This window comes from Molothrus ater, chromosome 4 (genome assembly GCF_012460135.2).
Source record: "Molothrus ater isolate BHLD 08-10-18 breed brown headed cowbird chromosome 4, BPBGC_Mater_1.1, whole genome shotgun sequence".
In the NCBI taxonomy this organism is placed as follows: Eukaryota; Metazoa; Chordata; class Aves; order Passeriformes; family Icteridae; genus Molothrus; species Molothrus ater.
In genome coordinates, this window is record NC_050481.2 from 11,101,441 (window position 1) to 11,128,332 (window position 26,892).

General features: G+C 50.0%; 1 protein-coding gene and 1 long non-coding RNA gene across 5 annotated transcripts in view; one reads left to right on the forward strand and one right to left on the reverse strand.

Moving 5' to 3' along the window:
- SLC4A4 (solute carrier family 4 member 4) overlaps nt 1-22,899 on the forward strand; it is a 115,935-nt gene extending 93,036 nt beyond the window's left edge. For all 4 annotated transcript variants that reach the window (XM_036382716.2, XM_054514510.1, XM_054514512.1 and 1 more), the window contains 13 exons: nt 661-932; nt 3,085-3,155; nt 3,482-3,670; nt 4,677-4,790; nt 5,152-5,313; nt 7,084-7,262; nt 7,881-7,953; nt 11,372-11,440; nt 12,679-12,852; nt 14,735-14,896; nt 17,336-17,432; nt 19,272-19,351; nt 20,089-22,899. In XM_036382716.2, the coding sequence (XP_036238609.2) occupies nt 661-932; nt 3,085-3,155; nt 3,482-3,670; nt 4,677-4,790; nt 5,152-5,313; nt 7,084-7,262; nt 7,881-7,953; nt 11,372-11,440; nt 12,679-12,852; nt 14,735-14,896; nt 17,336-17,432; nt 19,272-19,315 (1,606 nt within the window). In that variant the 3' untranslated portion in view covers nt 19,316-19,351; nt 20,089-22,899. The remainder of the gene's footprint in view (nt 1-660; nt 933-3,084; nt 3,156-3,481; nt 3,671-4,676; nt 4,791-5,151; nt 5,314-7,083; nt 7,263-7,880; nt 7,954-11,371; nt 11,441-12,678; nt 12,853-14,734; nt 14,897-17,335; nt 17,433-19,271; nt 19,352-20,088) is intronic.
- A 2,666-nt stretch (nt 22,900-25,565) lies between these two features.
- Nucleotides 25,566-26,775, reverse strand: LOC118685825 (uncharacterized). The gene is made up of 3 exons (XR_004980046.2): nt 26,555-26,775; nt 25,987-26,182; nt 25,566-25,726 (listed from the first exon to the last, which is right to left on the reverse strand). It is a non-coding gene; the product is annotated as an uncharacterized LOC118685825 (long non-coding RNA).
- Nucleotides 26,776-26,892: the final 117 nt, after the last annotated feature.

Sequence of the window (26,892 nt, forward strand, 5' to 3'; positions counted from 1 at the left end):
GTGGCCAGCAGGAGCAGGGAGGTCATTTTCCCTTGTACTCGGCCCTGGTGAGGTCCATTTTGAGCACTGTGTCTAGTTCTGGCCCCTCAGTTTGGGAAGGACATTGAGACCCTTCAGCCCATCCAGAGAAGGCAACGAGGGTGGAGAGGGGCTGGGAACACAAACCCTGTGAGAAACAACTGAAGGAGCTGGGGTTGTCTAGCCTGGAGAAAAGAAGACTCAGGGGTGACCTAATCACTCTCTACAACTCCCTGAAAAGGTGGCTGTGCTCAGGTGGGGTTGGTCTCTTTCTCCAGGCAGCACTGACAGAACCAGAGGACACAGTCTCAAGCTGCGCCAAGGGAAATATAGGCTGGATATTAGGAAAAAGTTTTTTACAGAAAGGATGATAAAGTATTGGAATGGTCTGCCCAGGGAGCTGGTGGAGTCACTATCCTTGGATGTGTTTAAAACAAGACTGGATGTGGCACTGGGTGCCATGGTCTAGCTGAGGTGTTGGGGCTGGGTTGGACTCAATGATCTTGAAGGTCTCTTCCAACCTGGTCATTCTGTGATTCAACGTCCCCTGACTCAGCTTTGTTCCATGTAACATCTGCTTTGTACTTCCCGATCTTATCTAACCCAATGTTTTCCTTTCTTGCCACCCTTGTCTTGTTGCAGGGACAATGACTTTGACTACCTGGAGTTCCGCCTCTGGATCGGCCTCTGGTCAGCCTTCCAGTGTCTCATTCTCGTGGCCACCGATGCCAGCTTCCTGGTCAAGTACTTCACACGCTTCACTGAAGAAGGGTTTTCCTCCCTCATCAGCTTCATCTTCATTTATGATGCTTTCAAGAAGATGATCAAGCTGGCAGATCATTATCCCATCAACTCCCAGTTCAAGGTGGACTATATCACTCATTACTCTTGTGCCTGTAAACCACTAGATCCAGGTAAGGGAGTGTTCATTACATCTCCAGTTTGTAGACAGGAGGTGGCCTTTACTCTCCTTTTCCCTTGTGCTGCAGCCCAGATAATAGGTAGATTATTCCTTCTTTATCGGTTGCCTTCAGATATCCTGTCTTAGTCTCTTAGAAGCTGAGAGGTAAATTCCATCCCGAGTGGAATGTCAGTGTTGCAGCAGGCCTCTCATTGGAGGTAGAAGTGAGCCAAGACACAGACTTTTGTTCAACAATGTGAAAAGGCTCCCAGTTTATTCTTCTCTACAACTGAGCCATCCTGACTGTGACTACAGCAAGCTCCTACTGTTGGCTTCCCTGGTGGACTCTGACTGCAGCTAATTCCTGCTTGACTATGACTGCATGTATTAGTTTGCAGAGTCTGCAGGCTGTTCCTGCTGGAATATGACTGCAGGCTCCAGCAGCAGGCTCTCACTGCAGACCCCTTGCAAACCTCACCACAGATCTTGTTCAGCAGCAGCTCTCTGCCTTATTTCGTCCATCCTCTACTTCTTCCTGGTTGTTCCTTCTTCCTCAGGGGTCGTCCTCCTCTTCAAGGTCCACCCCTGAGCAGCCAACCCATCCTTTTTGTCACACTTATCTTTATTAGTTACTGCTGTGACCCATTGAGGGTCATAAGGCTGTTCCTCTTCTTTGGTAGTTAGGACAGCTGTGACAGAGGCACGGTCACCTGTAATCCCTTCTTCTACACCTACATATCACAGTACAGCTGGCCTTCCTGGAACTCTTCCAGAGAGCATCATGACCAGTGGAGAAGCTGTTTCTGCAGCCCTGTCTCCTTGCATCCCCGTTCCAAATGGCATTCCAAATGCCATGAAGGGGCAGCAGTGGTGGCCAGGTCACTGCTGTGCAGCTGAGGTCACTGCCATGGAGCTCAGGCCACTCCTGTTTCAGGAGCTGGATTTATTCAAGGCGTTACCCAAACGTGGGTGGTTCCCACCTCCTGGCTGCACAGATGAGAGGGAAAGCACAAACAATTCCTTCCCTTCCAAGAAGGGAAGTGTATCCCCAGGGCAGCCTATCTCTGGAGTGTGGGCTGCACGGCAGATAGAGCCAGTGTACCTATGGCTCTGGGAACAAAGGGTTACAAAACCCAAATCCAAATTGAGAGAGGCTGGCTGTACCATTAGGGAAGTAGGACCACTCCTAGGATCCCACAACAATGGGCAGTGAGTAAGAAACTTGATCTGTGCCCAGAGTAAACTGCAGGTTATGTTGGCACACCCGTCCAACAGGAAAAGCTGCTGGCTGCTCCTCGCAGGTGTCAAGAGCCCGTTCCCTGGGGCTGGGTGCCTGCGTTCCCTATTAACACAGGACCTTGGTGAGCACAGTCTGCTTCTGCCTCTGCTGGAATGGCAGAGTGAATTCCTTCTTGAAACTAGGACGATGGGAACGGTCAATGCCAAATTGGAAGTCTCCACTTCCCATTGAAGCACTTGTGGCTCTCCAGGCATCCAAGTGAAAAAAGTTTATTTATGCAAAACCTCAGTCAGCCATGAGGAAAGGGGCCATGAGCCCATTTGCAGGAAGGATTGCATTTCTAAATGAAATTTCAAATTCATGATTCCTAATGCTTCAGAAGCCACAGGGAATGCTGCTGCTCCTTCTTTCAAAGAAATTATCCCCATCCTGTTGATTTCAATTTCTTGCTCTCTTTTTTCTTTCTTTTAATTCAAAACTCTGTTTATGCTGGACACTGAATCACATTTTGCTTTTCTGGGTATCTTTGGCGTTGTGCTTGCATTTGAAATCAATCATTAGGAGTGCTCTGTGGGTATTTAATTTAATCCAGAAATCATTAGGAAAATATTGGAAAGCTATGAAATATTATATTGTCTGTCTGGTTTTTTATGTTTTTTTTTTTTTTTTACCATCAACTCAAAATATAATCCCAGTTGGTTTTGGGTTATGTTTCAATTAACCTTTTCTTTTTCTGTTTTGTGAGTGATTGATGATTGAGGCTTTTGAGTCTCTCTGAAACACTTGTGCCTCACTTTTCTGGAGAAAAGAGGTGGCAAACCGCTTGACAGAGACAAGAAATTATTTAATAATTGGAATTGTCTCTCCTTCCCAACTGTTTCCTGCATCCTGCTCACAATATTGCCTGTTTTCTTTTCTCTTGCAGTTAATAGCTCATTACTTAACAGGACAATGGTGCTGTCAGACTATGAGCTGGTCTCTCCCTCCTCTGAGCTGGTGAGTTCCCCTTGGGAAGGCAGGGATCACATGGCCTGCAGTCTTGTGGTGCCACTCTGCTGGCAACCTCTGGATAGTGAGGAGAAAGAAGTGGAGCTTGCTGGATCACATCCCTGTGTGGGGGAAGGAAGTTGAGGCACAGAGTAACAACCTCTTTTAGTCAAACACCAGCAGGAAAATGGTCTCACCCAAACCGTTCTGTGCCTCCATGATTTTAACATCTGCATGCTGCCTCCCTGTTCCTCTCAGATACTCTGTCACCATTCCTGTCCCACCATGGGCCAAGTATCCACATCCTTATGGAAACATTCCCTTTTTTCCTGCAGGCCAACAGCACCATTGACTGGGCAGCTCTGACAGCCAAGGACTGCTTGAAGTATGGGGGTCAGCTTGTGGGCAATAACTGTGACTATGTCCCTGACATCACCCTCATGTCTTTCATCCTCTTCTTTGGCACTTACACCTGCTCCATGGCCCTGAAGAAATTCAAGACCAGTCGCTACTTTCCCACCACTGTAAGTATCTCCTGTCACGCCCTCAGTCTTTGTGAGGGCACAGCTCAGCCTTCCTTTTGGAGCTGCTGTCCTGCACACAGGGAGGGATGCTCTGCAAGGAAGCAGTTGGGATAAAAGTGCAGCTGGTTGTTGGATCTGGTTGTCAGAGAGATGTCTGGGATTGCTCCCAGTGGATCTGGAGAGCACAGGTAAGGCAACAGAAGAGCCAAGAGGAGCTGTAACCTGCTTGGGTAATGTGGCAGGGGTCTTAAAGGTGCTGAAGGCAACCCTTCCAAGCTTTCAGGCACGTCTCAGGTGCATCTGCCTGTTTTGTCCCTTGGTGAGGCTCCCAGGCCAGGCGTGCGAGCCAAAGCCGTTTCTCTCTGAGACTGCCCCGTTTCTGGCATCCTGACACACAGGGATTTATCCTGCATGGATGTTTACTGTTCCACTGTGTTACAATTGAACCCCTCTTATTTTTAATACAAAGGAAACAAATTCCATCTGGGCTGGAATGCAGCTCAATTTATCTGTAACCATGCAAACCCAAGAAACCTGGAAGGAACAGGAGCTCTGGAGAGCTCACACAGTTCCAGGCTAGCACAGTGTACCTCCTGTCTGGTTAAATTCTGGGGTCTGATCACTGGCAGCTCTAAGTTGTTGTATTCCAGTGACTTCAGGAGAGCTGCAGTCTTAGGGATTTAGCTGGGAAGCCTGGTTTGTTTTCCTGTCTGCTTAGTTTGACTTATTACTTGAACAGCAAACAGTGTAATCTCTGCCAGTCCTTCAGAGTATCTCATTTGTGGAAGTTTGTGCTGTTTCTATGCCTCCATTTAGGCTTTCAGAGAACACAGTAAAGTACCAAGGCATGTGTGGCAAATGGCACTGGACATGATGGTGGCCATATTTGTGGGGGAAGAAATGATGAGCTTGTCCTGCCAGGGTTTGCCATGTGGACACTAAAGCATGGGTGAAATGCTGTTCTGTGGTGCTAACTCCTGTGGTTATGGTACCACGTCTCTTTCAGGCCCGGAAGCTCATCAGTGACTTTGCCATTATCCTGTCCATTTTGATCTTCTGTGGAATTGATGCCCTGGTTGGTGTGGACACACCAAAACTAATTGTGCCAAGTGAATTCAAGGTATGTTGTTGTCAGCTTGTTTGCTGGCTTTTGGAAGAGGTTCCTTTTCCCTTGCACTTTCCCTGTATGAAGTGACTTGCCCTCAGAATGGGAATGTAGTCAGCAGTCTGGAAAGGGCCTGTTTACTCAGAGGGTATGGGTTAGGAGGCTTTTTGTTAGCATCATTTTAATTGGCTGGTTTATCTCCTAAATTCTGCCTCCATACTTGGAGCCTTTGACTGGTGTTAATGGATAGGATGAAATTTCCACAAACCTGAAGTGTCTCCCTGGAGTTCCATTGCTGGAAGCAGACCTGGCTTTGGGATTTCATCACCCCTGTACTGTGCCTCTAACACAAGCTTTCTTTTCCTTGACTTCAAAGCCAACCAGTCCCGAGAGGGGTTGGTTTATCCCACCTTTTGGAGGGAACCCGTGGTGGGTGTACCTGGCAGCAGCCATCCCTGCCCTGCTGGTGACCATCCTTATCTTCATGGACCAGCAGATCACCGCTGTCATCGTCAACAGGAAGGAGCACAAGCTCAAGGTGGGTGTGCCTTGTGCCTGGAGCACGGGCAGGAGCTTTTCCTCCTGCCACCTTCCTCCCCATGGACATGAGCCTATTCCCTGGCACTGGCTGCTGTTTCTAAGCAGGAAAAGTGGCTTTGTGGCCAAAGCTGCACGGTGCTGTCAAATACCAGCAATAAGCTGGAGAGATTTGGGACATACCGAGGGCATAGCCTCAGTTGGATGTTATTTAAAGAGCTGATATGTAACAGCCTAAATTGTAGTCATGTTTTTAAAACAAACTTTCCAGACCAGTGATATGCAGTTTTTCATGCCTGTAGGGTTTTTTTCTGTTCCCCTGCATGGTCAGTTCTATTGAAAAATATTAAATTCCTGTGAAAGAAGATTGTCTCTTCCTGCTCACAGGGCATGTTTCAAGTGGTCTGACCTGTGGGAGTAATGGCTCCCTCAAAATACAGGCAATGGTGGGTCATTATTGAGATACCTGCTTTATCAGTTATCAGGACAGCTGTTGGAAATGGGAAGGGAGCTTCTGCTTGGAAAAGAGGAGGATGTTTCAATTTATGTGGTCACTGTAAACATTAGACAAGTAATGCGTAATTTAAGACCATCCTGAGCCCAGCCTGGAGGAGAGAGTTGAAGTACCAGGGAATGGGGAAACGCTTCTTATGAACAGTGATGACTGCTGGCTGATGGTCCAAAAAACCCCTCAGAACATCCTTGTTTGCTACCTGGATCTGAGCAGATAAACTCAATATTGGGCCCTCATGTTCCTCAGAGATGGCTAAACAGTTTTAGGTCTGTCTCTTGCACCTAACCAAGCAGACAAAGCATTTTCTTCAACACTGTAAGAAAATATTCACTGTTCTTCCCTCATGAGGAAGAGGCCCCTCATCTCTGCAGCTTATGAACCACTGAATGTGGTTTTGCTGTCAGCACTGGCTGTACTTTTTTAGTAACAAAGTTATAAACACTCCAGTACTCCAAAGTACTGTTCGATGTAAAAAATGTATTCCCTGCTTCCTTTGTTTATAGTGTGAGTATGGTATTTTGTGGAATTGACAGTTCACAAGCCCCATCTTGTTGTTCCACACCAAAAAACACTTCTATACACAAGATCTGCTGTAGGAAAAAGGTGTTTTTTTCTGCTCATCCCTTGCTGAAGTGTTGGCAGGGTATTGCTGGGTGCCCATCCTGGTGCCACCAGCCAGCCAAGGTAAGCAGTGCACGTGTCAGGAAAACAGTGAGGACTATTCAAGAGAAGCTGGATTACCCTCCCTCCTGGGTCATCCTAGGCCTGGATCATTTGTTTTTTCCAATAAAATCAAGCTGAATGGGATTTTAAAAAGGTTAATCTGTTTTAAAATAGCAAACCTTAGAGGTTTGTCCGCTGTTTTTCTGAAGATCCCTGTTCTTGGTGGCTCTTTTGTTTCTTCTCTGTTTCTTCTCTTGGCACTTGTAACTGCTGGAATTCCTGTTTTATTTCATTACAGGATTTTGAAAATAGAGGATCAGAGGTGTTTGAAAAGGAGTCAAGAACAAGGGCAGCTTTCTCCTTTGGGTAGGGAATGAGGCTTCAGCTGTTCCTGTTGCACTCCTGAAGGAGCATGGGGTTGTGTCCCAAGGGAGATGCTTCCTTATGCTGTTCACAGGATCTGATGTAGTTCTGGTGTTTGGCTCTGTTGGCCAGGATGCTGCAGAAGGAAATGCTGCCTGTCCAGTGTGCCTCTGCCCTGCTCCAGAGGCATTTGGAATAATTAAGCTGAAGGTTGTTTGTCTCCCACCACAGAAAGGTGCTGGATATCATCTGGATTTGTTCTGGGTGGCCATTCTGATGATTGTGTGCTCCTTTATGGGGCTGCCCTGGTACGTGGCTGCTACCGTCATCTCCATCGCTCACATCGACAGCCTGAAGATGGAGACGGAGACTTCAGCCCCTGGAGAGCAGCCCAAGTTTTTGGGAGTGAGGTATGTCCCACCAGGAAGTCTCAATTACCTTGTTTGCCTGCAAAATCCTTTTGCACAAATAATTTTGTGCTGCCTTCTCCCTATTTCCAAAGCCAGGTCCTTGGGCGAGACCCCTTGTGGCTCCTCCAAAGTTTACTTGGCCACATCAGGTGCAGTGTTCCTGTGTTAAAGGAAATAAATTTCCTGCAGGCTTCTCTATCCAGGCAAATGAAGCAAATTCCTTAGTAAATGTAATGCTCAAACATACAAGCCTATCATACCTAGTGCAAGCAGCTTTACTTAATGAAACATCTTTTTCATGTGTTGGGTGCCTTAATTAAGTGGTCCAAAGTGCTTCCAGTGGGACTACTCCTGGAAATCAGGCAGCTTATTTAGGTAACGAGATGGAAATTTTAGGGCCTGGCTTTCAGCATTCTGAAATATTACTGGCCGAGGTGTTTTTGGGTGTGGAGGGCCAATGGTGGAACAAAACTGTCTGAGGTTTAAAACAGAGGTCTGGCTCAGGATCCAGCCATTGGCATGAGGCCGTTGGATGAAAAATGTGGCTGCAGAAATGAGTTTTGGGGATTCCTGTTGGTGTTCAGTACTTGGGGTCCTGACTCACTGATGTTGTTTCAGGGAGCAGAGAGTCACTGGTGTGATCGTTTTCATCCTGACCGGGGTGTCTGTCTTCATGGCTCCCATCCTGAAGGTAAGGATTGTTCACAGTTCTTTGATGGCTTAAATCCTTTTGGAAGGAAACACCAACATGGTTGTAGTGTGCTAGAACAGTCACCAAGTTCAGGGCTGGGGTTCTTGGGCACTGTGGTCTTTTTATTTTAAGGTTATTTCTCCATGTTTGCATAAAGTTAAGCTCCCTTTTCTTTTATGATTTCTTTTTATGATTTCTTTTATACCTCCACTCTTTGTTTTATGGAAAACATATTCTGGATAAAGCTCAAAGTATGGAAAACATGTTCCTGGAGGAAGCAGTGCAATTAAATGGCATTTCTTAGTCTTCTGAACCGTTTTTTTCCTGTAAGTTTAGCCAAGGCTCTGGATAGATGTGCTGCTGATGGACCATTGCATTTAGGTAGGTTGCTGTTTTCCAAGACCAGAGATTTGGTGCATGTAGCCATGGAGAAATGCATCCTTAGTGGATCATCAGATTGTAGAAGGAAACTGGAGAACCTGTCTTGTGGAGGATGCTGCCTTCTCTGGGGATAGTGATGGAAGTGGTGCCAAGCATGGACATACTGTCCAACAGGAGGTGTCAGCTGTAGGAGCCCTTATCCATGGATCCCTAGGCCTATGGTAGGAGCAGAAGATGTCAGAGCAGCAGCACTGTGTGTTGTAACCATGGCACTGAGCAGATGGGTGTCTGGAAGAGCGTTTGTGGAGGCTGCACAGGAGATTTTGGAGACTGCAGGGCCAGTGAGGCACAGTGTGATGTAAGCCTGAGGGGAGGAGGCAGGCAGGGAACAGTGACTCTGCCTGTGGAGAGAGTGGAGACAGTGGCTTTCCATGCCAGTGTGTTCCTGTTCTTAATTTCTAAGGGTGTTTGTACAGCTCGAATTTTGGTGTCTCAGGTAACAGCTTCCACCTCCACACAAACAGGCATTTCCATGCCTTTAATTTAATGCCTGATTGTGATAATCCTGTTTTTTTAGTTTATGTGACCTTTCCCTGCAAGATCCCTCTTCCTCTATCCCACTGGGGGCTGTTACTTCCCCTGTTATTGCTTCAGTCATTCATTATTTGTCTGTGCTTCCCCTAAGACAATGTGTGGGGAAGATCCTCGCTGGAGGACGCCTGAGGATAAGTCAGCATGCTGCTGGCCCACGTGCCAGCGGGAAGGACCTGGCAGGATTTCAGGACCTTTAGCAAATTCCAGTGGCAGGGTCCTGCTGGAGAGAGCTGCACTGCTAAATGCATTGCAGAACATTTCAGTCTTCTCCTGCCAGCGGCAAATTGAACGCTGACAATCCCAAATTTAATAAACTAGGCAATCCACGGAATAATCCCAGCTTTGTTTGCTGAGGGCTTTACGGTGGTTGTGCTGGTTTTGGATGGTGGTGGTGTTTCTGCTCAGCCCAGGCAGATCTCCACAGAAACATCCTTGGCCCTGCTGGGAGGGTGACTAGCACTTTCCTATAAATACAGTTTTAGTCCTGTTGGCCTGCATCAGCTTTGTTTGGGTGCCAAAGCCAGCACCCCCATCGTTAGGGAATGCTTTGCCAAGAGAAAGTCTTCCAAAATGACAGCACCACTTGCTGCTCTGCAGGCTCAGGTACTGAGGTTTCACCTCAGGATGATGTACAGGATTAATCATCATGGAATGCTGAAATTTTTCTTACTTTTAAAATACCCCATGGAAATAAATAGAAGGGCAGGAGAGGAGAGCAGTGAAAATGAGCTGGCAAGCTCAGCTCTTGCTTACTGTATTGTGTTGTGTGTCATCCCTGAGATCCAGTGAGGGCTTTGAATCCCATGGTCACCCACAGCTTTGTGAAGCCCCTGCCAGGTCCCTGTCCCTCTCACAGCAGAGCTGTTGGCAGAGCCCAGAAAAAGCTGCAGAAAAAGCTTTTACCTTCAGATGGGAAACAGCAGTGTGGCTCACTCGAGGGAGCAAATAAACCAAGAGAAGGATGAGGTAGCAGTTGAGAAGCTCGCAGGAGGGGACAGGCAGTGAGACTCGGGAAGGAAGGAGAAATGCAGGCAGGGAGGCTCTGGATAGCATATGGCTGGGTGACTTTGGTGCTCATGTGGCCCCAGGGAGATGCCTGCTGGAAGCAATGAGCAAGGTGGTGGGGAATATGCTAAAACACTGGATAGCTGCTGTGTTGTTTGCCTCTCTAATGAGCTCAGTGCAGGGGTTGGAAGGGAAGGTTATGTATTCCCAGCACAGGACTGCTCAGAGCAGTGGGTGCCATCGCCTGGCTGTGGCTGCCATTCAGTGGCAGTCCCCTGGCACTGCACTAGGGACTATCCTTTGGAGCTCATTCCATCCTCCCTGGGCACCAGTAAATCCCACAGAGGCTGGTACTCAGCTCCTGCCTGTTGTTTGTTCCAGGCATCCCTGTTCCTGTCATGCCAGGCAGGCTGCCCACCCTTCTGGTGAGGGACAGAGACTCATTCCAGGCAGCCTGTCTGCTGCTTTCCCTGCACCTTCCTCACTTCCAAAGGGAGATGTGCCCCATGTGGAGATATGGGCAGCACTTGGCACTTTGAGGGAGCAGAAAGTGATGTTTGAAGGAACACGTCCTGGCAACAAAGAAAGGAAGTCAGTCCTGTATTTGGGAGTAATTCTGGATTAATGTGTGTGAGAGACGGAGCAGGAAGAGATTGGGTTGGTACGACTGTTGTTGCTCAGGTGGGACTCCAAAGAACATCCTTTCTGCGTGGATTTGCATGGTTTACTGAGCTGGACTGACATGGAATCACAGGATTGTTTCAATTGGAAAAGCTCTCTAAGATCACCCAGTTCCACCAGCACTGCCAAAGTCACCACTAAACCATGTCCCCAAGTGCTGCCTTTAAATTCCTCCAGAGATGGCAACTCCAGCACTGCCCTGGAAACCATGTGCCAGGGCTTGACAACCCTTTCTGTGAGTGTGTTTTCCTAATATCCTACCTAAACCTCCCTTGGCACAACTTGAGTTACCTGGGAAAACAGGGTGTACCACAAACTACAGGATTGTTCTGCCTTTCCTTCTTCTCTGCCTTCTGTTTCTAGTCACACCACAAATCAGACGTGAAAGGCAGTTTGAAGCTCAGTGGAACATGTTTGCCCACCTGTTCCTTGACTTGCTGAGTGACTGGAATCATCCCCTCTGGACAAGATGTCCAAGTCCTGGTGAACTGGGAGAGTGTGATTGCACAAATGTCCTTGTGTCTCTCAGAACACAGCAGGAGGATTTATTGTTTATTCAGCTTCATTTTATGAATTACATATTTACATATTATTTATTCAGCTTTATTACTTCCATGGCTTCATTCCTCTCTGTCATCCCCCCGTGGGTGCAGTTTGAATGGCTGACAGGCTGGGAATGTTGTCCCACCACGTGTTAATGGTGTGTGGTGTACAGGGAGGTTCTCACCTGGGCTCTCCTGCTCTTCTTGTCCCACAGTTCATTCCCATGCCTGTGCTCTATGGTGTCTTCCTCTACATGGGAGTTGCGTCCCTCAACGGCGTGCAGGTGAGTGATCAGCCAGCACAGGGCTTCTCCCACAGCCCTCCAGCTTTACTCTTCTCCTTCACTGCCTCCTCCTCCTTCCCAAGAAGCCCATGAAGGGTGGCAGCTGCTGGCAAACTTAGCCACAAGCCCAGGTGTCCTGAGATGGCGGACCAAGCGACAGTGGCCAAGTGGGCACTGGCAGTGCCAGGGGTGCTTTGTGAAGACCTGGGTCCATCTTTGGCAACCAGGATGGGGCTTGGGGCAGCCTGGTCTGGTGGAAGGTGTCCTTGCCCATGGCAGGGGGGTGGAACAAGAGGATCCCCTTAGGATCCCCTCCAACCCAAACTATTCCAGGATCCTACAGGCTTCTGCCCCAGCTCAGGCTCACTCCCTGAGGGTAGTTTGGGTCCTGTGCCACAGACTGAAGGCAAGGAAGGAGGATGATTTATGGCAGCAGGGTTGTTCCTCAATGCTAAGGAGCAGGGACATTGTTCTCCAGGGAGGGGAAGCCACTGCCCTCTCTTTGCCGTTGAGGAAATCTTACATAAGGAGCTACTCTCATGCCCAGCACCTGTAGCTGGCCCAAAGAGGCTGGAAGTGGTTTTGTTGCTTTCTGGCACCCTGTTAATTGAGGCCTTTCTTTTTCATGCTGGGTTGTGCCCTGAGGGGAAGGGACTGCCTGTTCTGTGAGCCCCAGAATTCCCTCAGGCATTCTGTAAAACAGCTCCAGCTTCCATTCAGTGCTGCGGTTCCATCTGGTCCTGGCATTGGCAGTGAGCCCGCGCTCCGCCAGGGGACAACGAGGGGATTGTCCTGCTGCCCCGGGCCGGCTCTCCTGGAGGGGATTTCCCCTGCTCCCGACCCAGGTGGTGGGGGGGGCTGGGATCAACGGTGTTTTGTACTCACTGAGAAATCCCCATTTTGGTTTAACTCCAAATCCATCCGGTCCAGCACAGGGCGCAGGGACACTGCTGGGAAAGCTGCCCATCTTCCTGGCTCTTTGGTGAGGTGCTGTTCTGTTTTCTGGCAAGGCAATGTCTGCCCTCGCCTCTGTTGACCTCTGCTCCTGATTTATTTGGAGAAAACAAAAGCACTGCTCCTAAAGGCTGAATATCTTTCCTTGGCAGGAGAAGGGAAGGGGAGGACAGCAAAAATTCCCCAGAGTGTGATGCTGACCCTGGTTTGGGCATTCATCTTCTTTTCTCTCTTTTTTGTGCATCCTGGCTTTCATTTCAACATCTCTTCCTTTTCATTTCCAGTTCATGGATCGGCTGAAGCTGCTCTTGATGCCTCTAAAACACCAGCCTGACTTCATCTACCTGCGTCACGTCCCGCTGCGCAGGGTGCACCTCTTCACCTTCCTGCAGGTTGTGTGCCTGGCCCTCCTCTGGATCCTCAAATCCACCGTGGCTGCTATCATATTCCCGGTCATGGTAGGTGTTGCTGTCCTTCCCAGCCCTCCCTTTCCCCCTTGGACACTCCTGTACATGTGTAAATCCAGCCTCTCCCTGGCGAGTCTGTGCCTCACAGCTCCACTCATGGCACTCAGGGGGCTCAGTGTGGCTGTGGCTGCCTTTCCATTAATCCTCTGGAGGAAAATGAGCCTGGTAAGTTAATTTTTTCCCAGGAAGGTGTAGTTAGTGTTGACCAGTCCTGGCTGCCAAGGCTAGATTTGCTGTGGTTTCTCCTTGGGCTGCATGAACCAAGGAGAGGTGCAGAATTTCTGGCTTAGCCCACACTAGCTACCAGATGCAAAATGTCTCCCTGGCTTTTAAATAGCACAAATTGACAGAACCAAGAAGGAGGCTAAGTGCTTAGAGAGGTGCCAAAGGGAGGGAAAGGGAATGTCTCTTTTCCTTGGACTCCAGTAAAAAGACACTAATGTTGTTTATCATCTGTGGGTGACTATTCATATTATTACTGGAGTTATAGACACAGCTAGGCACTCTGGCTTGGAGATGGGTCTGACTTGTGCAAAAGGCAAAGTTTTATGAAAGTCCTGAATAATTCTTGATCCCAGGTCACCTAATTTCAGGTTTATGGACATGTAAAATCTGAGTTGTGGGGGCTGGTAGGAGCTGCAGTGCTTATTTAAGGGAGAGAGGGAGGGAGGGCAGAACCCAGGTGAAGAACAAGATGGTGAAATGAGAAAAGATGATGCCAGTTAAAAAAAATCCTCCAAATGTTCCTGCTGAGACACATGCTCCTGTGAAAGATGTTGAAAATCAGTAATTCCCACTGATGTGGCATTCCATCGCAACTCCATGGCTGTGTTGCACTGATGTTGGAAGCTGAATCTAAAATCTCTTTGCTTGTGTTAGAATCTGATTGCAACCCAAGGCTGACCAAGTTTGTTAGAATGCTGCAGACTCAGGGAAGGCACAGCCACAGCTTTGATGGAGCTGGATATGATGGCAAAAAGCTCAATTTTCTGCACTCATGAACAAAAAAGCACAAACTTCAGTTTGTGAGGATTCAGCCAGTGGCCAAGTCCCTGTTTATTTGGAGGAAAGGCATTTTCAGCACAGTAATCCACAGTGGGATGGTCACAGTGTCTGTGTGGTATCTTTCCCCCTGAGTAATTCCTCACGTCCATAATCGTGCCTCAGGTTATGCAAGTCAGAGCCTGAGATCTCCTGGGAATTGTTTGTGCTGTGCATCAGGATGGCCTGGCACAAAGCTGTCCTTAAAGGCAGCTTCTTGGGAATAGGTTACAGCTCCCAGCCTGTTGCTGTACCCACTGCAAAGCCTGTGTGAGATCTCAGTGGCCTCTGCTGGGGCTGTCAGACCCAGTGTCCATGTAAGCACCCATTTCTGACATGTCCCTTCCTTCTTTCCCAGTGCTTTTGTTGCAGTCTTGCATAGAATAAGCTTTTACTCCAGTTTCCTGCTGCCACAATCCCAGTAAGCTTTATTCTGCAATCTCTGGGGGCGTGGATTGGCCCTTGTCTGATTTCTTAAGAGAAAGAATTTCAACTGGGCAAGTGGTGAGAAATAAGTCAAGGTTTTATTACCCAGGCTGTCCTGTGAACCTGCCTCCAAAAGTAAATGAAAGTGCTCATTTTTTTTCTCTTTATTTCCTAATACAGGTGTATTATATACAGGAGTATCCACTGCTTCTGATTTTTTCTGACATGAGGCAGTCACAGCACAACCTCTTAAGCTGACAGAGATGTCCCGGGTGTTCACCACCTTCTTTGTATGTTCATTTACAGCCAGAATTCAAGAGTGTGGGCTTAGAAGCAGAACTGAGAGGAATGCAGTGTGCCAAGTGAAAGGTAAAATGTGACTGGGAATCCCTCTCTGCCTTTGCAGATCTTGGCCCTGGTGGCAGTCAGAAAAGCCATGGACTACCTCTTTTCCCAGCATGACTTAAGCTTTCTTGATGACGTCATTCCAGAAAAGGACAAGAAGAAGAAAGAGGATGAGAAGAAGAAGAAAAAGAAGAAGGGCAGTATGGACAGTGACAATGATGATGTAAGGAGGTTCCTGCTCTTGTCACATTGCTCCTCCCTAGGTAGCTAACCCCCTGCACATTCCATGCCCTGCCCAGTGCTGAGGCTGGACATTTGTCAGCCACTTGTGGAGCTGACAGCTCGGTCTGCCACTGCTGCAGCTAATGGGTCCCAAAGAAAACTTAATTCCTACACTGCCTTCCCTTTTCCAGCCTGTGGTGGGTGGTTTGTGCATTGCTAGGGGTGAGGTTACACTTTCCAAGAGCACCAGGTACCTGCTGAGATGTCATGCCCCTTGCTAGAATGCCTCTCATCACCCTACCTCCTCCAGCTTCCCTCCTATGCTTTTCTCCCCTTTGTTGTCTTTTACATTTTAGGAGGAGAATGCTTTTCAACAGCAGCTCCGGTCCTACTGGTTTTCTTTTTTATTTTTCAAGTATTTTTGTAATGGCTCTTTTGGAAAGCACAAAATAGGTGTGATTTGTCATATTGCAGGAAAAGCTGCTTGGTGTTGGTAAAACTCATCACCTCCATGTTTCCTGAGCATCTGTGCCCTCTGCAGTGCACTCTGGTCCTACCTCAAGTGGCAGCATGCCCTAAATAGTGAAAAGTGACCTGGGCTAGGCCAGACTCATGTGCCTTTGACTGTTCTCTTTCCTCCTGTATATATAAGAAGAAGAAATGTAGTCTTGGTGCCTTTAAATGTTCTCCTGCTCAGGTCTAACTCAAATGATTTAAATTTATGTTGAAGTGCTAAACACATTCCATGGTGAGTTCTAAGCATGGTGTCACTTCTTCTGCTCATGTCCCTTTCCTGGGCTGTAGGGAGAGGTAAGGTCACCTGAAGCTGGGAAAGCTTTTAGCACAGCAGGAAAAACAGCTGGGAGGACTGGCTTTTAGTTGAGACAGCAAGCTGCCCTGTCCCATCATTGCTCCAGCTCCCAGGGTTTTCTTTAGCACCCTTGAGCAAACCCAGATGAGAGTAAAAGGGGCCCTGCTGAGGAATCAGCAATGGTTTGGCTCCATCCTCTCCTCCTGACTGGTGTGAATCCAGCAGTGTATCCCCAGCCATGGATTCCCTCTCTCCTGTCTGTTTTAAGGTATTTCCTCTCTTCCCAGGCTTTTCCTGAATTCCAGGTACAGTAATTAATCTAATGGGTAAGATATTTTATGCAAAATATTGGTCCTTAACTCTTGCTGGTTTTTTTCAGCACTTGCTTTTCCCAGCTTCCTGAACATACAGCACTGGGCAATTACTGGTTGGATCATTTTCACCCTTTGCCTTCCAGAAATATCCACCCCCAGAGTCAATCCTGTGGGATCTGGGGATCCAATGCATGGATCTGAGTTCAGCCAAGGGAGTTGCTGGGTGTTGCTTGTGCTTTCTTTGAGTTCTGCTTGTCCCTCAGCCTCATAAAAATAGTCCTGAGGAAACATCTTGATGTTGGAGTATGAAATAAGGCACTGGATATCAGTTATGTTAAAAAATAAATTAAAAATAAGAATAATAATCCAGGAAGAGCCAGTCTCTGGCCTCCTTAGTGTTTTCCTGCCCTGACTGGAAGGTCTCCTCCCTCTACCCTGTTGTTGTGGGTCTGGTTCTCTTCAGGAACAAAGATGTCCCAACATTTCTGGCAAATCCCACCTTCCTGCCTTTGCCAACTTAGGCAGTAACAGCCTTTCCTTGGCTTTGAGGAGTTCCCTTTATTTTTAAAAAAGCCAAACAATTCCAAGCACTCCTGTTGAGCCAAAGCAGGTGGGTGATAGAAGGCAGTGGGGGTGAAATCCTGCTGGTGCCCCAGCTCTGGGGGACTCCAGCTTTTCCCTGTGCCCCATCCTGAGCTGGTTGCTGTTTCTCTGGCTGGGCCAGGGTTACAGAATTCTTCCAAGGGCTCTACAATTGCTGAACCAGAGCTGTAACTAAGACTGGGGTTGACTCCACTTGCATTAAAGAGGGAGCTGAGCCAGTCTGATGTAAGGAGCCTCTGCCATGTCATATCTGGGCCCTGTGGAGCAATTGGGAACAAGCAAGGGCTCTTACAAGAATCCCAGCAGGATGAAGGGTTTGGAGGAGCTTTTCCAGCAGCCAGGGCCCTGCTGTGTCTGCCCACAAATGAATTTTCCATCTCTATTTCCTGCAGCTGACTCCAGGCAGAAGGGGATGGTGTCTTTTATTGACGGTGGGGTGGGAAAGGAGGAGATGTATTACAATTTACAATCCCACAGGATGATTCTTTTCTGTTTTATTTTTGGAGTATGAGGGTAATCAAGGCAAGTGGGATGCAGTGGGGAACCAGTGGACTCCATCAGGCAGCTATGCTGGAGGATGCTTTTCTCTTTTCCCTTCTTTTCTTTTACCTGTTCCTACAGAACTGTGTGAAGGATAATTTTAATGTGTGGGAGACAATGAGGGAGAGAGCAGTGGGAATATTCTAAGACCTTCTACACGTTTCTTTCACAGTCTGACTGCCCCTACTCAGAAAAAGTCCCAAGTATTAAAATACCAATGGACATCATGGAGCAGGAACCTTTCCTAAGTGATAGCAAACCTGCTGACAGTGAGTAGAACTAAGCTCTTGCATGCCTGCTTGACTCTCACTTGCACTACAAAACTATATTTGTGTCTATTTAGTGATTTTTAAAATAATTTTTAATCTTTCCTTTTACTTCAGAAGTATTCTCTTGTTCTTTTTTTTTCCCTCTCCTTTTTAATTTCCAGGCCCCTGCTTTATGACAGATTTTGCTTTTGTGAGCTTTTTTTTCCTTTGCTGGTTACAAAGTCAATGTTATTCCTTCTGGTGCCTCCAGTTTAAGTGCTTTTCTCCAGCTCCTGACAGGTGTCCTGGCCACCCACTCTCTCTTCCTCTCCTCTCCCTCTCCCCCTTGGTGTTAACCTGCTGATGGTGGGGTTTATTTTTTTTTTCCACTGAGCCTTGTGTTCTGGATTTGCATTGCTGTCCTGTCACTGTTTGTTCCCCTAGGTGCCAAGCAGTTGCAAAAATCAGCATTTAACAGAGTAATTATTTATTTGTGTCATTAAGCTGCACAGGCAGAGATCAGTTGGCCATTAACATATTTCCCTTCTTAGGTGGTTTGTGCTCTTCTTTTAGGATTTAATTTCTGATGTTAATAGCTGTAATTGGTTAACTTAATCTTTATTTTCAGTCATTCCCACTTTACATTTTCCTCTTTTAAAAGTGAGGAATCACAGCGGACCTTGGTGGTTTTGCCTTTGGGATGACTTTTTAACATACTAAGGGTGTCAAATGCCCTTTTCCTCTGAGGGGGAGGGGAGAAGTACAAACTAAATAAAATAGTGCTACTGCCTGGCCAGTGCTTCCTAGGAGCAGGATCTAACCCCTCACATCTTTAGATCCTTAAATTATCCATGGGTCTTAGGAGTTGGAAGCCAGGTTCCTTTCCTTTTGGTAGCATATAGAGCCCTCAGGGAATGGTAAGCCTTACCCTGTGGCTTTTAGATACAGAGACACTCTGTATCTAAAAGAGTTTGGGATATAAAATAAAAACATTGGAAAGGAAGCATTTTCTTAGCTATTTGGATATCCTCAATGTTTTGCTGATGTCAGCACATCATCCAAAATCAGCCACAGGCAACCTCATATCCTCCTCATTCCATGTATTTAGTGCATTCCTGATACTAAAAACAAACTGCATCCTAAATACTGTTACTCAGGATTTCAGGATCAGATGCCTTTTTTCCAACATCTTAAGGGCTAAAATAGTTAGTTGTGGCATCAGCCTGGTTCTTGGGATGCCCTTGGAGATGGAACAGATAAAATCAGCCATGGGCTGAACTGTAGTTGGTTTGTGTATTTATACATTTTTATAATCCAGTATTTTATTTGCTGCTTTCTAATTAAAAGCAATGCAAAATAAAAAATAAAACGTATCAGGCCACTGGAATACCAAAAAAACCCAAAAAACTGGAATGCAGCACCACTGTGGGATTGTGCTTGAGTGTAACTGTGATCCAGGGCATATTCCTGGCAGTGCCACTGACAGCAGCTTTCCTGCAGCAAGAGCAGGACCAGGACTGTCATTCCCAGAGAACATGGCTCCCACAGAGTCAGCAGAGGGAAGCCACCCTGTGTCTCCCAAGGACTTGGGTGTGACAGAGGGGGGTAACCCAGGGGGACAGGTCCCAGGTAAGTGTCAGGCCCCAAACAGGGGGGAACTCCTGGGAATGGGGCTGCTGGCACCCCAGGGGTGTCACCTCAGAGGAGAGAAGGGAATGCAGAGCTTCCTCACCAAGCTGTAAATCCATCTGGCAGCTAGCAGGAAAAGAGCTTGGCCCATAGATTTGGGGGAGCTGAGGCAGGGCTGGAGGCACTGCACAGTGGGTGTGCAGCAGTGACACCCAGGCTTTCTTCCCCCAGGAGAAAAATCACCAACATTCCTTGAACGCCACACATCGTGCTGATACAATTCCCTTCCTTCAATCACATGCCATGCCAAGGTAAGCACCCCAAAATGCACCTCTGCCCCCCTCAGAACACAGCAAATTTCCTCCAGGGGACTCTTAAAATAAAACACTTTGAGAACATTCCCTGCACTGGGTTGCTGCCTTCCAAGGGGATCATGAACAAGTTGATTCCACAGTTACTCCAGCTCCTGGCAGGGCTGGGGATGGGGAGTGGAGAACCTGTGAGAGACCTGGCAGCTTCCCTGGCCTCCTGGCTGCTGCACTGAGAACAGGTTTGGGAATCAGACCAGGAGAAAGATGAGGAGCTACTGGGGTAGCCCAGAGAGTTGTTGCCAAGGGGAAATAATCCATTTTTCCATATCTGTGGTGGAAAACAGAGTAAAGAATAACCTTAAACTGCAGCAAGTAATAAGTGCTCAGAGTCCAGTCCCTTGGGGCCAGCTTGGGCCTCCCAGCAGCAGAACTGTGATGTGTGGAGCAAGGCAAGTTTATTCCTCTGAAATGCCAAAGATGTGTCTGTGCTTACAGCTGTTAGACAGGCACTGAAATTCATCCCAGCAGCGATGCCTGGATTATTTCAGTGGCAGCTGAGGGGTGTTGTCACGGCCTGGGGTGGAGCACCAGGATGCCCCATCCCTGGAAGTGTCCAAGCAGTGTTCAGAGCAGCTCATTCAGGTTATCTGTGTGTGGGCCTTACCTGAAATCTGGCTGTGCATTCCCAAAGCCTAGCATTTGTGCTGCTCTGACTTTGTCTGTCTTCTTCTTTGCAGCCCTCCACGAACTCCAGTAAAAGTTGTGCCTCAAATTAGAATAGAACTTGAGCCTGAAGACAATGGTTATTTCTGGAGGAGCAAGGGAACAGAAACTACTTTGTAATTTGTCTGTCTGTCCGATCTTTTACCAATTCATTTTGTCACTAGCCAAATGTTGAGAAGCTCCCTGCTCCCAGCGGCGAAGGTAACGGAGCCCGCCCTGCCCCTCCCTGCCCACGCCCTCGGTGTTTCCCGGACTCCTCCTGCCTGGCTGCGGGGGCAGCAGCGCTCCGGGCCCGCCTGAGCCCCGCGGGAACGCCGGGAGCCGCTGTCTGTCTGTCTGCAGAGCCCAGCTGACCTCCAGGCTCATTCCGTGTCTGCTCCCACTGCTGGAACGTGCTGCTAACCCTCGTGTAGGTAAAAAAGAAGGTACTTCACTCCCAGCACAGACAGACCATTGCCATCGCTGTAGCATGTTTGGAAACGTCCCTTTCCTATGCAATTTTTTTTAAAGAAACACTTTAATGGACTTAATCCGTCAGGTACATGGAAGAGTGTTATTTTCCTAGATTATTTTGTTTAAATTATGGGGGCCTAACCTACGACTTTTTTTTTTTTGACAATTTTTTTAACCTTTTTTTAATTACTGTAAAGAAAAATGAATTTTTTTCCTGCAGCAGGAAACATATAGTTATGAGTAGTTCTACCTCTTATTTCTAGATGCCAGGCTTTCTGTAAAAAATGTATTGTACCATATATAATGTGATTTTTACAAGAAACAAACCCACAACATCACACTGCAATCTCCAGGATGTGGCATAGGGCTGGATCAGTTCAATTAACACCTTGTGCTCCGAAGCATCTGTTTTTCTTAGGGTTAAGTTGGTTCTTGGAGTTTTTTGTAATGAGCAATCCCTGCTGTGAAAGAGACTTAAATCTCTTGTGATCTTAGAAGAGCATGAATGGACAGCTGCTGGTTCTATCCCTGTTGTTGATTTCTGACCTGGGATGGCTCTGTGGTTTTCTTGGAACACCAGTGTGTCTGAATGTGCAGTGAGAAGACCCAAGGTGTGCCTCGGGCACAGTGCACGAGGAGGAAAATGAAGATGGCCTGCTGGGATGTTCATCCTGACACTCAGATTCACAAACATCCTCCTGCATCCCAGCCCTGTGTTCCACCATCTGCAGAATTGACCCTGCACCTTGGCTGCTCTGCCCCACACCAGCAATGCAGCAAGACTCAGCAGGCCAGGCATGGGCATCCCAGGATTCTGAGGTGCAACCAAGCAAGTGGACATCACATCAGGAGAGAGGTTTTCCTCTCTGCAGCATGTTCATACTGGTATGTGCATCTAAAGGCATCTTTGGGAAACTGGGCTTCACCAGGACATGGGGAACACACGAAAAGCTTCGTCCAAAAATAAAAAACAGAACAAGAAGAAAAAGTACCCCAGCTCTCGAGGTGAATTCCCTGATGGAGACAATCCCATCACAGAGGATGGGCACATGCTGCCACTTGGTCCTTGTGAAACCAAAGTCTGGGTTGGTGAAGTCAAGAGGAATTTCTGATGGTGCTGAGACCTTAAATGCCAAATTTTAGCATCTGCTCCCACACAGGAGCCACCACCTCTGTATAGCCCCTGCTCGCCCTTGAGGGGTCTCCCCTTCAGTTTCCATTAAATCTGTGCTGGGTATCTCAGGAACCCAGCTGAAACCTGCTCTGAAAATGCTGGGAAAACTTGGGAAAGGCCTGAAGAGGAGCAGCTCTGGGATCCCTCCTGCTGCTGGAGGCCAGGTAACTTGGCAAGTGTGATGCCAGCTTTAGCCAATGCTCTCCATCCTTTGGTGGATACCAGTGCTGGCGCCCTGTGGGGACACAGGCTGGAGCATGGCCTGTGGAGCACACAGGAGCTGCGTGGGGGATTGCTGCACGTCCTGCCCAGACCGAGCATGTGCAGCAATCCCACAGGAGAGGTGCCATCAGGTGGGTCGCAGGGGCTGTCCTGCTCGGTTCCATGGGCACAGCTTCCAGCTGCTGCTGCCTGGTGATCTGTCTCCCCAAAAATGAGGTCTTCTCTTCTGAACCGTGTTAAATACACTTGAAGTGTCCTGACTGCTGTTCTAGATCTTTCTCTGTGTTGCGTTTTTTTGTGTTGCGCTGAGGGCAGCGCTGCCGACAGGACAAAGGCTCTGCATGAGAAGCGCCCCCCTCTGGCGGCAGGGAGGAACTGCAGCGTGGCAGCAAAGGTTCTCTGCAGGCCTTGGAGAGTAACCAGAACGTCCTTTCGATCCAAATTAGGTGTTTTGTCGGAAGACTCTGGGTGGGCGCTTCAGGGAATAAGTGTGGAGCCTGACCCAAAGCCCTCCAAGATCAGAGGCAGCCGTCAAAAATTACTTTCCCCCAGCAAATGCCAGGTCCCAGCCCACGGGGAGCCGGCCTGCGCTGCTCCCTCCCGGGGCTGCTGCACCTTTGTATCTCTGTTGGAATCGAGTCCCACTTTGAGATACTTTTATTCTTGTTCTTAATTCTCCTAAGTCCGTGCTTTCTTTGGAGGAGGGAACAAGGACTTAGGATGAAATGAAGTGGATCAGATGGTGGAACTAAAAGGAAAAAAAGCAGAAAACATTTCAAACATATTAAAGTGATTTTTTTTTCCAGTAATATAAAAAATGAAATTCCTTATAACATTATAGTATTTTACAGTTTTATGAAGCTTTCTATTGTGACTTTTATGGAATCAAAAGATGAAGATGATGAGATATTTTAGCATTTATATTTTTCAAAATTAAATAAATGTATACTGAAAATAAAGTAACTTTATGCATTTATGGGAGAGCTCATGTCTGTTTTCCCTCATCATGTGCCAAGTCTTGTCTGATGGAACCAAGATCCCAGAATCAGTTTGGTGATAAAAGGGGCTCCCTGACACCCTAGTGTTGGACCCACTGAAGCATATTTTGGGATACCTGGGGGAGTGGTTGGACGTAGAGAGTGGCCAGAAGGTCTGGGTCTGCTGGGCCCCCACTGGCCACTGCCCTCCGGGCCCCTGGATCCCTGCTTGCTCCCGGGGCTCCCCCAGCTCTGAGCTCAGCCGGGGCCGGTGCACAGAGCAGCACTTGGAGGTGAAGGCACCTCGGGGGAGGGCTGGGCTGCGGCTCCTTTGGGATTCCCTGGGATTGCACTCCGGAGGGAACTGCAGACTATCTCCTCAATCACCAAAACAAGGGGAGAAGGAAGGGTCAGGAACTGACCGGGATCAATCTCAGGGGTCTTTTCCAATCCAAATGGTTTTATTTTGGGATTGTAACCTGCACAAAGGCAGTACCACTCACCTGGTGGCATGGAGAGCCACCTCCTTGCCACTCAGCTCTTTGTTGGTCAGCTCTGGTGCCTCTGGAAGCTTTGGAGCAAGTACTGGGCAGAGTGGGCAGCTCCCTGGGTACCGAGTACGTAAATGAGCCCAGCGGTCGGACAGGTCTCACCTACTTCAAGAAGCAGGCAACGGGCATGGGAAAAATGCAGCAGCAGGACACCGAGGAAAGGAAGGTCCCGGTCACGGCGATCCAGCCCCGCTGGTTCCAGAGGGGCGCGGCGGGCGAGAGCCCCACGGGGCTGCGGCCCGGGGCAAGGGAGGGAGAGTCGGCCGCTCGGGGGGGGCGGAGCGGGAAGCCCCGGGGCTGGCCCTATAGGGGGCTTACCGAGGGGACCACACCGTGCACAGGATGCTGCGGCGGGGCCGCGACGGCGGCCAGGAGTGAGGGGGCCGAGCACTGCTGTAGTCTGCCGGGGGGTCCCGGGCGGTGCCGCCTCTCCCCCGGTGGGCGGATCAAAGCGGCACCGGCCCGGGATCGGTTGGTTTCGGGCCCGGGATGGCCGCGGGCACGGGGCGCTGCCGGGTGCGGGATCGCGGCCGTTCCCGGTGCCGAGCCGCCGTGTGAGGCTGGGACCCCGCAGGGCGCCCTCTGGCGGACACGGAGCGCGGTGCGAGCGCAGCGCCCCCGCGTGGCCGCGGGAAAGCGGTGCGGGGGGCGGGGCAGGAATACGTGTGAGGGGCGGTACCTGAAAGAACAGGGGGCGGTACCAGGGGCGGTGCCTGGCGGCGCATGGGGCGGTACCAGGGGCGGGGGCAGCTCAGGTGTGCAGGGCGAGCGTGGCTCAGGTGCGCGGGGCCCCAGGGCGGCTGCACGGGGCGGGGCCGAGGTGATTTAGACCCCGGAAATTCCCTCGGCCGCCATTTGCTCACTCAGAGCACGGTGGGGACGGGAGCTCCCTGTGCGGGCTCCGCAGGTAAGGCGCGGAGACTTCGGCCTCCCCTTCTGTCCCTCTCTCTACCCCTCCTTCCTTCTCCGCGCATTCCCTTTCTTTCTCCCCCTTCCCTCTCCCCCTGAAACGCTCCTTTCCTCTCCTCCCAAACCCGACCCCCCCTACTCGTTCCCGTTCTGTCCCTTTCCCGCTACTCCCTTCTATTCCTCCCCTCTCCACCGTCGCTCTTCTCCCCCCTCGGCTTTTCCCTTCCTCTCCCCTTCCCTCCTCACTCCGACCCCTCTCCCTCCCCGTCCTCACCACCCCCAATCTCTCCTGTGTCCCCATCCTCCCCTCTCCTTTCCTCGCAGCCGCGGGGCTCGGGGTGCCGGGCAATAATAAAGCCCTGAGGGCCGGAGCCCGGCGACCCCGCCCTCGCTGGGGTCCCCACACGGGGCCGGACCCACTCTGCGGGTGCCCCCATTGCAGTGCAACACACCGCCCCACACCGCCGGGCTGTACGGAGATCGGGGTCGGGGACTGCTGCTGGTGCTGCGTGGGGCCCAAGGCACTCCGATCGGACCGGGATCTGGGCCTAGGGATTCTAGTCCTGTTCCTTCCGGTATTTCCTGTGGGAGTCGGGTCGAGCTGCTTCTTCCTCGGCAGGCAGGGTACGGTGCTGGGGCCAGACGATCGAGGTGGCATTGGGGCTGGGATCGGGACCGGCATCGCCACGGGCGGGAAAAGCTGCTCCGGGATAGGCGCTGCCGCTCCGGCTGCAGCCAGTGCAGGGCTGGGTCCCGCTGAGGCTCTAGGCATGTTCCGGCTGCGACGGTAGGGAACCGGTGCTCTGCCACTTCCATGCCCGCCAGGAGGATGACGCTTCTCGGGAGCAGCCTCTGGATCGGGGCAGGAAGCAGGAAGGACACGGAGACCGCCCGTACCGGCCCCGGGACCCCATCGGCATCGCCGCTCGCTCAGCGCCACTGCCCGCCCCGCGGGGCGCCCCCTGGCGGACACGGCGCCGCCCCGCAGCCCCCCCGGTCCGGTAACCCCACGAGCACCGCGCTCCCCTACGAGCCACAGCGCCCGCAGCCCCTGCTCCGTGTCCGCACCCCCGGGGCTGCAGCGCCCCGGCCGGGAGCAGCCGCTCTGGGACGGCCGCTGGGGCTGAGGTGTTGCTGCCCCTGCTCTGATTGTGCCTGGTGTGGGACTGGAGCCCCGGGGAAACACAAGGGAAAAACCCCCAGTGTTAAAAAACCAGTGGAAACTCTTAGTTCTTTATTTCCAGAGCTGTGAGGAACATCAATGCTGAGGAGTGACCGGACCAGCTGCACAATGAACACAGAATTTTGGTCTTCTCAGCACCCTGCTACAAACACCTGAGCCAATCCCAGGGTTGTTCCAAAGGTCCTGTGAGGGATGGGAATGACTGCTGCCAGTAAGAGAACTCCTCTACAAATGCAGCTCCTTCCCTCCTGCTAATGCTGCTTTACACACCAGCCCCTGCAATGGCTGTAGGGCAGAACTGGCTGGCACCCAACATGTCAGCACCAAACTCTTCCCCATAACCCTGATTTTTCTGCCCTTTCCAGGATTTACCCAGCAGCTGTAAATGTGCTCACACAATGTCCCTTTGTTTCCCCAGGAACAAGACAAGTCCTGAGGGTTACCTTGCTCTGTGGCAGGGGGTGTTTCCTGCAGGTGAGTGTTGCCAGGTCAAAACGATGATGGCTGCTGAGGCCAGGGCTGTTTTTCTGGCCCAGAGGCCTTGGTGTCTCTCCTGCTCGCTGCCAGCGATGCTCCTTGGTGTTCCCTCAGTGTGTCCCAGCTGGCTGGGAGCGCAGGGCAGGAGGAGGCCAGAAGCTCCTGAAAGGCAAGCAGCACCTCGTGTCCTTTGGGATCTGCAGGGGAGGAGCTGTGCCTGCACCGTGGCTCCTCGGCAGGGGCTGCTCTGACCAGGCACATGGAAATGCTTCAGCCTGGACAGAGACCACCAACAGCCCAGAAGGACCCCAAGGAGCAGCTGGCATTACTGGGAATGCAGGCAAGGGCCCTTTGCAGAGGGGCTCACACAGCAATTCCTGGTTCAGAGCTGCCACACAGCTGCCAGCTATGTCCCAGCCACCCCAAATCCCTTCCCTCCTCCCCAGCCTGAGGCCATCATCCATCAGCAGCATTAAAGCCAAGGCAATCTTCCCCCACAGATATTAAATCCCAGGCAGTAGCCCTCAGAGATACCTGAAAATCAGTGGGATGGAGTTTGGAGTTTTCCAGGGATCCAGCTGGAAGTGCAGATGTCATGGAAAGCTTTCCCAGGTAGGTCCCACTGGAGGTGTGCTGAAGACAGAGATGCACATCCCTTTCCTGAGAGAAAAGAATTTGTAGAGGCCACTGCTGAGGCTCTGAAAGGAGCTGAGCTTCTGCAGGGAGAGATGTCCCCACCTGGGCACAGGGGCTGCCTCAGCACAGGGCTGGGAGCACAACTTCTGGCCACTGCCTTCTCCTGCTTTAAAACACCAACTGCATCCATCTCCATCCTGGAGCTCAGCGGGGGTGAAATCAGCTCCATTCCAGGC